This window comes from Watersipora subatra, chromosome 3 (genome assembly GCF_963576615.1).
Source record: "Watersipora subatra chromosome 3, tzWatSuba1.1, whole genome shotgun sequence".
Classification (NCBI taxonomy): domain Eukaryota; kingdom Metazoa; phylum Bryozoa; class Gymnolaemata; order Cheilostomatida; family Watersiporidae; genus Watersipora; species Watersipora subatra.
In genome coordinates, this window is record NC_088710.1 from 56,485,125 (window position 1) to 56,497,187 (window position 12,063).

General features: G+C 38.3%; 1 protein-coding gene across 1 annotated transcript; it reads right to left on the reverse strand.

The window, feature by feature from the left end:
• Positions 1 to 4,023: 4,023 nt before the first annotated feature.
• On the reverse strand, positions 4,024 to 10,922 carry LOC137391060 (cilia- and flagella-associated protein 184-like). The gene is made up of 10 exons (XM_068077405.1): positions 10,898 to 10,922; positions 10,519 to 10,681; positions 10,210 to 10,431; positions 9,785 to 9,993; positions 9,244 to 9,492; positions 8,424 to 8,580; positions 6,944 to 7,137; positions 5,988 to 6,107; positions 5,011 to 5,241; positions 4,024 to 4,521 (listed from the first exon to the last, which is right to left on the reverse strand). The coding sequence occupies exons 1-10, from the start codon at positions 10,913 to 10,915 to the stop codon at positions 4,273 to 4,275; spliced, it is 1,812 nt and encodes a 603-aa protein (XP_067933506.1). The 5' UTR covers positions 10,916 to 10,922; the 3' UTR covers positions 4,024 to 4,272.
• Positions 10,923 to 12,063: the final 1,141 nt, after the last annotated feature.

Here is a 12,063-nt window from a genome sequence, read left to right on the forward strand (position 1 = left end):
GCTTTTTACTGAAGGCAGGAGAGGTGTAAGCCTCGGTCCTCTACCTTGTCAGTTCCAACCCGGCTTGTTCTTACTGCTTCCTAATCTTTGCTCCTTTTATGTTAGGGCCTCTCCAGGGTTTCACAGTGACAGGTGCTTGTCCGAGCTTTTCCAGGCAAGCATAGATGGACTTCAGCCGGCTCTCGCTCTGCGCTGAGAATAAAAGGCCATTAAAAAACTGTAACACTCTATCAGACAAGTGTGGTTTGGCCAGGCTTGAGGAGACCCAACAAAGGTAGCCTGTAGCTTAGGGTTGTTTCCTCATCTCTTACTCAGGAGCTAGACCTAGTCTCCCAGTGCATATAGCGGAGGCTCTTCTTGACGGATGGCCATCTGCTCCTCTCGAAGGGTTGTGTGCACCTCAAATCTCTTCAACATCTCCACCACATATTTGTGCAAGGGTTGGGCCTAAAGAGTGGTGGGTAATAGCTGGTGGTTGGGAATCTTAGCTGGTCAGGTAGCCACAACTCCCAATCACGCATCAGCAGGTTGGCCATCTTTCTTGTGGCTGAGTGTTGTGTGCCACAATATGCTCACATTAGCTGAGGGAGCAACCTGCCCCACTCTTGACCCCGGGTCAGCAGCAGTGCTCTGATGGAGTCGCTCAGCTGTCTGTTGTTGCACTTGACAACACTGTTGGCTTGGAGGTGATAATTGTGGTAAGAGTCTTTTTCCCCGCCAGAGTCGACACAGCCCAATCATCAACTTACTCTCGAACTGTGCTTTCAGGTCAGTGTAAAGTTGCTCTGGTAAACCCATATTGCAAAACACCCATTCATCCAATGCACTCGCTGCCACTGGAGTCATGGCTTCTAGGAGGGCCAGGGCGTATTGCTACATCGTAAAGTGGTCCATAAGTACCAAAACCATTTGTTCCCTCTCGGAGTCTCTAGTATCACTCTCACCAGGTGTACAGCTATTTTTTGCCAGGAGTGTCCAACATAGAGTCTATGCCTATCGCCGGCTCTTCTGGTACCATCGTGCTTTGCTGCTTGGCAGACTTTACAGCTTTTGATCAGTCTTCTCAGTGGCTGTCGTCTCTGGCCAATCAATAGGTCAGTTCCAGTTGGTCGATCATCCTACTCATCCCAGAGTGAGCAAGGGTGTGAGTCTGCCAAACAACCTTTTCCCTGATAGCCAATGGGCAGACCGAGCACCACTGTGACTGGCCATGAAGAGAAGTCCAGGCCTCCAGCATCCCCTCAAATCGTAGCCTGAGGAATGGACAAGTTTTATGCAGCTGTCAGAGTTTTTGATCTTTGAGCAGCTCTCGAGTCAGTTCCTCGGCCTGCTCAATGGCATGGTACATGGTGGCCACCGGTCCCTGGCCAGTGGTTTGCATCTGAGCCAGCTCCTTTTCGATGTCTTCCCGAGTCTTCACCCATCCACAGGATCCCAGGGGGGCCTCGGTCGGTCTTAAGCTAACTCTCCCAGCTGACGTAGCAGCGAATGGGCCTATGTGATCAACCGCCTCTTGTGCCATCCTGGTGACTACTGGCACCGTAGATAGGCTTCCATCGGGTCCTTCAGATGAATGCTGGCTCTCCAATATAAGCTCTCTGTAAGTCAGTTCTCTGTCTCTTAGCATGATGAGCTCACATTGCCAACAGTTTTCGTAGGTCTGCTGGCTGAGCCCATCACGTGACAGAGTCCTGTGCCTGCAGATTCTGACTGGAATGCGTATAGTGAGTCGGTCCTGTTGCCTTTGAGGCAGGCTTCTGACATCGTACCAGCCAGTCGATTTTTCTTTTGGTCTCGGGGCTGACCCTGGGAGCTCACTCTTCTGGAGCAGGCTCCTGAAGCATTTGATCTAGCTGGACAAATGACGGGAGACAAGTCAGGCCAGCCATAAAGGCGAGCCTCCGACGTTGCGCTGGCTGGTTTCCTTCCAACTGATCTCCAAGTGCACCTGGCTGTGCAGCCTGGTGTGGATCGGCTTGGTTTGGGCTGGCACGCCAAGTCAATCATCCAAAGTTCTGGGCTCCAAACACTCCAAAGACTGGTAAAGTACAGCTTGGGGGCCTTAGTGCAGCCAGTAATCGGCACTACCGTTGCAGCCTTTGCCGTTTCCTCGGTGTATCAGCTTCTTGATGCAGTGTCGTCGCACGTGCCAGCAGTCTCAACACTACAGGGAATTCTTCTTTTGCTCCTTTCGAGGTCGACTCTTCTTCTTTTGAGGTTGACTGCAGGTAGCTTGAGTAGCATATGGAAGCCTGCAGGTCTCCATATGCTACTCAAACCAATCTCCCTACTTGACAGGCATGCGGCGCTGCGGCTTGTCTCAGGGTGCTCAGCTTTCTCTAAGCCTGCCTGGGCGAGACACCGAACTCGGCTCAAAGAATGTTGAAGACGGCTCCTACATGGTCAGCTTGTCAGCAGTTCCCTGCCTCTTTTTTTAGAGTCTCATGGAAGTGCAACAGTCTGGGTTCATCTTTTCAGATATTGGCTTTGGCCACTCCTTAAAACTGGCTTATAAAGTATTCGACCTCTTCGGATTACGAGTGCTGAATTGCATTGAACTGATGGACCGGGGTTTGAGTCTGAGGTACCAACACCAGTCTTTTAAGGACCTCTGTCAGCGCATACTGCCTGTAGGAGAGCTCGCCAAGCTCAGAAGGCAGCGTTGCTCTGGCAACAAAGCCTACCGAATTCAGGGAACTCCCTCTTCACAGGTTACTCTTACTCACAGCTTACTCGGTACCCAACTTACAGGGGACGGTGATGCTGGCTCCAGCACACGGCCCGTCAGGGATGACTCTTGTTCCTAGACTCAGTCTTGTGGAGCTGAGGTCCTTGATCCCACCGCTGCCATCAGTGTGAAGGAAACTGGTCATTCCGTTACTCTCCACAAGACAACCAAGCAATAAACACACTGAGTGTCAGCCACCAATATATATATTTGAATAATATATATAAATATGCATGTATGTTGGTACATGTATGACAATACTATAAACAAATGAGCATGCATGCAGAAAGCATGTGTGCAGTACGACTCTAAAGTTACTTTACAGACCCATATGCCAGTCACTACATTTTTACGTAAATATACCATGGATTGCACACCATTGTGTACCAAAGCCTAGCTAATTTCATACCATTTCAAGTAACCAAGAATTTATAATAGGTTATAGCTTGCATGATATGAACTTTATTTTAAATCTGTAGTCACATAAAACTGATAACATGAAACCTGTTTTCAATCAATTACTTTGCAATACATGCATTACTTCATTTATATTTGTATATAAGCATAGCCAACTGTAGCTATATGCTTCAACTACTGAAGGCACCTATTATGTGATGACACGTATATATTCTGTCAGTACCAGTTGTTCAAGCGATTGTGATCTTGTATGATAAAATCCAAGTTATTCATAAAATGGTTTTTGTAACGCATCAAATAAAACATTGGATGAAATGATTCAAAATTGAAAGTGACAAAACAATAATTTGTAGAACTCTACTTTGCACCAATAAACATACACTTAATAATGCATAACATTACACAGCATTCAGGTTTAATAAAATCTTATTGGATATCATTCTAGCAATCATGTCCAAAGGCTAAAGCATCACTATTTGACGATGACTTGATGATTTGTGTTATTACTACATATTACAAGAACTTTATTAAACTTGCTGCTTAATTTTTGAAGTCATATCTATATTTTTCAAGGCGATCACAGCTTTTTCGGTTTTTTTTATTGCTAATTGTTGATTTTAGTTAGTTGTGTCTAAAGAATTTATAAATTACTTGGGCTTCTTGAAGCTCTAATAAATCTTATCCAAAGTATACTACTATTTCTTCCATTTGAGCACAAAGCCATTATTTAGCATTTTATACATTGACGTCATCCTGCGAATAAGCGCTAAATTATCCAGTGAAAACTAAACTGGAACTGAAAAAGCCTAAACATCTGATTACCAAGTTTCAGACAGTTCTTTAAGACCGTCTTCTTCGTCACAAACAAAAGGTTTCTAATTACATGTACTTATAAAACTAATGACAAAACCGCCTCACAATGACTTAATCAGACTACAAAATTCTTAATCTCATTCTGGCAATCATTCAACAAGAGCTTTACATAAGAATATTGGTAATGCCAAACATAGAACATTGTATATTTATGAAATATAAACATGCTAATCAAACAGTTGATTTATTGTATAGTTTCAACTTTCAAAAGTAGATAAAATGACAGCCACATAGAATATGGATTATTCAGGATGTTAACTTTGTTCAGTTGCCTTGATCTGCTCTATTTTTCTACGCACGCTTGATGTGTTTAAAGTTAGTTCAGCGTGTTGCATTTTTAACCGCTCTAGCCTATCTTTAAGAGCATCAGCTTCGTCTTTTCGCTCTTCAAAGTCTCTCAAGAGGGGCTCATTGCCGAGTAAGCCGCAGTTCTGTCTGAGCCGATGGTTATCTATTCGGAGAGCATCTCTTGCCTGCTTGGTTCGAGTAAGAACATCTCTTTTCTGTAGAAGAAAATGAAAGTTGTACTGACAGAAAGGAAGTATGAGAGTTAACTGCTGAATAGTAGCCAGTCGATGGTCAGTTTAAGGATAAAAGGAAATGTTGTGTACACTCTGGTTAGCCTGCTTGAACTAATACAGAAATATCAGTGTCATTTTATAGTAACCGCAAATACAGAAGATAAGCCATTTATAGCACCTACACATACAGCAGATGAGTTAATTTTTGGAACCTGCAAACACAGGAGATGGGTTATGTCATAGTAGCTACAAACACAGGAGCAGAGTCATTTTATAGTTCCTACGGACACAGGAGATGAATCGTTTAATAGTACCTATAAACACATGAAATGAGTCATTTTATACAACATACAAACATAGGTGCTGAGTCGTTTTATAGTACCTACAAAAGAGACTAGTATGTATATAAGCCGGCACATTTATACACATATTACATGTATATACCAGCGTATACAAACAAAAAAAACTTACCTGAGCTACAGCACCTTCAACATCTTTCAATTTGTTCTTCAGCAAGCTATTCTCTCCCTGAACAAACTGTAGTTTCTCCTTGAGGTGTGTAAGTACTTGTACTGTGTTAGTAATCTTTTTACGCAGTTTAAGCAACTCTTCATTTCTCTCTTCAATCTTTTCATTGTACGTCTGATTTTCTATTTTCAGCTGCTCAAAGTCGATTAAGTGTAAACCATCCGCCAATTCCTCCTATAAAAATGAATTCTTTGAATCACATACAAAATCACATACAAACTATAACATAGTTATTTTCTCCAAAGATAAGGATGTTATAGTTTCAATTGATATGCTGCATCATATGAAGTTATCAATAATGCTAATTACGTCTAAAATTGGAAAAATGTTATTTTTGCATATAATAAAAAAAATATTGAATATAGCAATGTTCATGAGCAAATCCTAAAAGTACAAGATTTTATATTGTCATATCTATTAAAAACTGTAAAAACTAAGAAGCATGCTCACACTTATAACAAATATTATTGCCGTCGGCTGGTTTAACGTTGCTCTCACTTAGTTCAGATTGGCCACTGTCCTCAAGTAAAATTTACAGGAAACTGAAAACACTGTACTTGTGTACATTGGCAAGCTAAGTTGGCGATATCTGTTAGCAGATCTTCTTTTTTCCCATTTAGGGGTCGTCATCGCAAATGGTATAGCCTGGTAAAAAATATATTGTGACCATTTGCGCATTAAATTTGGCACAGGAGCAATTGTGGCTGGATGCACTTCATAACACCACTGATGGTCCTTCTGTGATTTGAACCGCTGACCTACTGACTATGCCAGCGCACTAACCACTAACCCATGGCTGCTCTTTAATAACTGTTAGTAGATCAAATACAAAAATTCACCTCCAATAGTAGATGTAAGCATGTAAACAAGCAAAACGTGTCAAGCGATAAGGCAACTTTTACAGCAGTGACGATACCCACCTTGGATTTCAGTTGCTGTTCTTTTTTCTTCAACTTGTTTTTTAGTTTGATGTTTTCTAAACGTACTCCAATAACCTCTTGGTCCTTTCTATCTTCAGCCGATAAATACTGTTCAATATCCTGCAATAAAGACTGCCATTTGTATAAACCTATTATGTTTAATTGGTACCAATCGAGTCAAGAACACAAAGCGGACAAACAAAGATTTAGTTGTGATCAGTTGTACAACTAAATATGTAATCTACATGAGTTTAAATTTGATTCTTTTGAATTTTTTCATACTTTTGATTATCATAGTGTGCAAGTGTGAAAGGAGGTTATTTGGCCAAAAGTGTACTTTAAACCTATTAACAGGCTATTAACAGACTATTAACAGGCTAACAGGCTAACTTCTTGTATATTTTTCTTTTTCAGATCCCTCCGTTTCTTCTACTCACCTTCAGGTTAACCCTAGTCCAAGACAGGACTTTGTAGTCCATCACCCTTTTATAGAATAGGGTTTCAGTTGTCAATTTCTCACCTTTCCTTTTGATCATTAACTCTTTTCTATTTTAAACTCACTGACTAACCAATTCCTTTAGACATAATTGATGCAGACCTTAATTCTGACAGCAATTGTTCACCAACTATGCATATTCTATAACCATGCTGGCTGCTCTAGTAAGGTAGCTTTACAAATGTCATGTGCTGTAGGTATGTAAATGTATATCACTACTCCTCATAACCAAGAGAAAGTGTGTACCCGCGATCACCTCCTTTTAAAAAGAGAGAGGTGACTAAATTCATACTCAAACTAAATTGGATTTAAAAGTGTTTACAGATTCAACAACAACAAATCAGAACCACACTTTCCTTCTTGATGATATGACAAAAACTGTATTTGGTATCATGAATGTGTGCTGTGAACACACCTTCAAATGCAAAAAGAGATTGTACAGAATGCTGCTAAGACAGACCTTTGGAGGAATAGGTTTTCCAGATCTGCTGTTTAAAGCATTCAGTGCAACTTGATGTTTGAATTCAACGAACTTTGCTCTGTGAGCATCAACTTCCTGTTTCTTCTCCTCACATTTTTGCTCTAGTTCTTCAATCTCCATCATATACATGTTTCTTATCTGCTGGTCCTCTGCCCTTAACTCTTCCAGTTGTGCTGCAGATCAATAAACAATGATATATATTTTTCTTCCAGTTGTGCTGCAGATCAATAAACAATGATCTATACTTTTCTTCCGGTTGTGCTGCAGATCAATAAACAATGATATACACTTTTCTCCCAGTTGTGCTGCAGATCAATAAACAATGATATATACTTTTCTTATTGCTCACCTTTATATTGGTTAATTACTTATTAAACAAGTTTGAAAACTAACTTATAAATAAAACAAGGATTAGAGATAAAACAATCAGAATAATTTATAAAAGAATGAGCGGATATTTCAAAACTTTAATAAATTAAGCCAAAATGGCGCTTACATCGTTCAACAGTACTATACATACGGTAGGTTCAATTCGTGTATTTTTACACTTTATCTAAAATTTAAGACATACTTCAGTCAGTTACATAAAATTTATTTATAAGCAATAATAAATATTATTGCTTATAAATAAATCGTATGCTTGTATTACATCAATTTTTAATGTGTTAAATTGATATAATACAAGCATGTAAAATTCAGCTAAAGTCGAAACCAAAAATATTTTGATGCCAATTTTAAATAAAAATATGTATGTTTTTAAAATGCTGCATTACAGTAATTTATTCATATTATTTTTTGAGTCATAATTTTAAAACAGAGTGATAATGTTGCATTTTAACTTGATTATCTCTCCAAAATAACACACACATACTTAGTCAAAGCCTGGGGATGATGGTTCAGATAGAAGATACATTGTGTGGTGATATCAGCGCTAGGTTCTAAAATGACTTGCTCTTGCTTATAGCCTTAACCGTAATAGGGTTATAGAACCGATATATCACCAATTCTTATGTTTTTGGCTTATACAATAGAGTAAATAAGCAGACTATTTTTGAAATTTTTAAAGCTCAGGCTAAAATATTTTACGTCGATTACACTAAGGATAATAGTTTATCTAAAAGAGGGCCTATTGAGCAGCGACTCATTAGTATAAGATAAAAACTTAATAAATGCCTTCTTTTTCCTCGACAACGTAATCTTCACTCTTGCTCCCAAAATTTTTTTTTGACGTTTGTTCCGTACTAAATTTTAATCCTGGAGCAGTTTATATAATGTACATCAATTCTAATAAAATCCTATTATTAGATTTTGGAATTACAATCTTATTTATTGAACAAAAGATAGAACAGTGCAATAAATTTACAATTGAGAAGTAACATTTACAAGGCAGACGAAAATAAAGAGCCAGTGATATTCACTTTAACTTCAAAGGATATAAGACGGTACAAACAAAACTTACACATGTATTTCAAATAGCGCTGCTCTTGATCAGCTTCATTTTTGTCGATCGATTCTGCTTTTTGTTCATCAGATTTTTTCTTTTTGAAGTATTCTGCAAGTTTGTGTTGCAGCTGATGATTCTGCTGTTGGAATTGTTCTCTCTCAGCTATGGCTGCCTAAAATCATGAAGTCAGTTGTTTACATTGAATTTTAAATTGCTCCACAAACAACAGAATAGCCATCCATTTTACTCCTACAAACATTTTTGGTTTGAACGCAACAAAACCAGATTTCTTGAACTAATAGGCAAGATGTTGGTATCATGTTCAAGGTCGTCAACACACCAGTGTTGATGACCTTGAACATATAGACATGAACATGTGCATATATATAAACAGCGCATGTATAACATGGACTGTTTATAACATGTATATATGTATAACATGTGCATGTATATACACAGCCTGTGTATATACATAAACAGGCTGTGCAAGCGGAAGATATTTTTTCTAGGTCTTATATTGACAAATTATCTTCACACTTGTGAGTTTGAATCAACTTTTTAAAATGTATTCTAAATCTAATTACATAACCTGTAAAAGACATTGAGGGCATAACTTTTCACAAAAACATTTTTAAACACAAATTGAACATAATATATATGAAGTTTTTCTCAATTTCTTTGCTATTAATATGTCTAATTGTACAAGTTCCTCATTTAAAACTAGCTATGTTTAATTTAAGAAGCGCCTCATTTTTATGTTAGCATATCTTAACACGTTAATATATTAACATATCTCTCATGTAAGTAGATGTTAAACAAACAATGGCAGACATACATGGTACATTTCTACTAGCGCTTCTCGGTCTTGTTCAGGAGAAATTATCTCTTCTTCCAGAGCTTCAACATCAAAATGTTCTTCTGCTTGACTCTCCCTTGGTGAGTTAGCGACTGGTGGTGAAAAGGTTCGTTCACCTTCAGCAGCTTCCTGCTGTTCATTACTTGACGGAGAAGTTTCTCGTGATAAAACTTCGCCAACATGCGGTGCTGGAGATTCTGGCTTTTCACCATCAGCAAACGTATCGCTCTAAAAATAGCAACCTGGAGTGTATATATGAAGCATTTATTCTATTTTAAAAATCATAGTTTTGGGATGCATAAAATCCTAAAAAATAATAAAAAATCTAAATTTACAAAAATTTATCATATATAAACTTGGCAGAAAGTCAGCAACAATAAAGATGTGCTCAATTTTACTTAGCCTCCTCTAAAATCCTTTACATTGCAGAGTTGCTTATATGAATTGTTCAAAACAGCACAAAAGGCTGTCAGTTCTAAAAAACAAGGAATACCTAGTTCAGTGTTAAGAAGCAATTTACTTGAGGAACTGGGGTGGCGGCGGTATCCTGAGCTGCTTCCTCTTCTGTTTTTGGAGACTCTTCTTCTGCAGCAGTAGCCTCTGCCCCTTCTTCTTTTGGTACTTCCTCTCCTTCCTGAAAAGTTTCACTAGCCTGCACATTTTCTGCTGCAGGATCACCTTCTCCCACAGTGCTCTCTGCTTGACTACCAACTCGGCTCCCTTGGGCTACTACAACATAACAGTCGAATGAGCATTAATGATATGCTCAAGTTTTATAAAAAGTAACAAAAACATTTGTTTTAAAAACAATTTTTCATTGTAAAATGGTAAAAACAAAAACCCAAGTAGCCTGTAACAAGAATAAGATAACAGCCTTTTATCTATAAGCTATGATATCAAAGAGCTTTTTTGATTTTTATGGTCATGTACAATATATGTTCTGACCATCTTCAGCTTTTGCAGCATCTTCTGAAGGTATGATTTCACCATCTGTTAGTGGTTCTTCTCCCTCTGCAAGTTCTGAACTTTTTGCAGCAGGTGTCTCTTCGGTCCCTTCTGCAGGCACCTCACCATCTCCTGAAGGTTGTTCAGCATTATCTGCTGCTACTTCTGCAGGACTACTTTCTCCTTCAGGTTTCTCCTCTTTATTTTTATCAACTTCTTGAGCTAAATAATTAGCAATATTACAATGGAACTTGCCAATTGTTCGAATAACCTTGAAACTTTGTATTTAAAACGATAAAAAGCGTTAACCTGTTGAAGCAGCGGATTCTGTAGCGTCTGTTTGAAGAGGTGCGTCACCGTCTACAGGTTGGTCATTTTGAACTAGCTGTTGTTCTTCTGTTGCAGGCTCAGCCACTGTCTCTTCTACAGTCGTATTTTCATCAGCCACTTGAGGTGAACCTGCTGCGGGAACCTGTTAAAGATAACTGCTACCGTGTGAGTTGGTGTGACGCCCAAGGAGACGCTCAATTATATGGTATTGTTGCTTTTTAAGTTGTTAATATAATAATAAAATTAAAATCGTTGACAATTTGAGTTAAGTACTAAAATTACACAAATACATTCGACCAAAATTAAATAGCTTCTCTAAAGCGCTACGTGTTTTACATAAAACGTCAAAAACACTTACTTGCTCTTCGTCGGCCATAGTGAACCTGTAGTCTAGGATACAACTAAATGTTCTGAGTTATGCTATTGGTTTAAAACTCGTAAATAGTCCAATCACGCGTCAGCACTAACTTCAATTTATTTCATTCGCCATTGCAAATAAACTCGCTGATGTCATAGGCTAATCTTTTGACCAATTAGTAAACGTATTAGTTTTTAACGAGTGCATAAAAGTGAATCGTTGTTGACTAGTTTTTGATTTTGTTCAGTTTTGCTAAAAAAACGGGAGCTCTAAATGTAGCGCAACTTATTTTAGCCTAGGGTCGGTTTTACAATGAGGCGTATGAGCGGACCATAGATGGGCTCTTGTAGACATGCGGTAAAGTAAAATCTCGAACAGCGCCTACTTCTGAATTATCATCGCTTTAGGCCCGGGTATACCGCAAAGAAAAATATACTGAAGTATTGTGCAGAGCTAACTTGCAGGCCTGGTTGATGTTGTCTTTGTCTTTTCTTCAAGAATTTTACACTTACGTGTTAATTGGTACCACCTCTATCCGTTCATCCCTTATACTGACTTACAGTTTATAGCCATGAAGCATTAAACCAGCCCTAACGAGGTCGTAGTAAGCTCGAAAATTTATTTCCATGAAAAAACAATACTAAAATGTTGTATTCTTATTATTCAAAATAGCTGACGATGATTACCACCACGAAGAAAGTGGACAGCTAAGAACGGTATTCTGTCATTCTGGATCTTATTTAGGTTATAAGCAACTTACAGATTCTAGCTGTATAAAAATGATGGAAAGCTAAAATTTTTTTGGTAAAAATTTCATGCCTCACGAAAAACTGTATTTACTGCTATTTCAAGTTTTTCTAGAACAAACTCTCAACAAACTAAAGCATCGTCATCCCATGTAAGATATGTGATAACTGATAAGCAAAGTATGTTTTTGTCTCTACTGCCAATAAAAAAAGCAAATGGTAACATTTGACATCGTGACATATATTCTTTTTTCTCTTAAATTTATATAAATGATATTGGCTGTAGGCTAATATGCTATATTATACCAGATAATCGTTTGTTCTAGGTTTTTTAACATTAGTTATACACTAGTTTGTGTTAGATTGCTATACAATATGTATTCTGTCTCTGAGTAAGTCACTAAACATTACTTTCATAAA

Bases quoted from the DNA above. Each gene is read 5' to 3' on its own strand.
- LOC137391060 (XM_068077405.1), bottom strand. The intron at 10,432-10,518 runs GTTAACGCTTTT...CTAATTATTTAG, and splicing joins AGAATCCGCTGCTTCAACAG to CTCAAGAAGTTGATAAAAAT. The intron at 4,522-5,010 runs GTAAGTTTTTTT...TTTCTTCTACAG, and splicing joins TTGAAGGTGCTGTAGCTCAG to AAAAGAGATGTTCTTACTCG.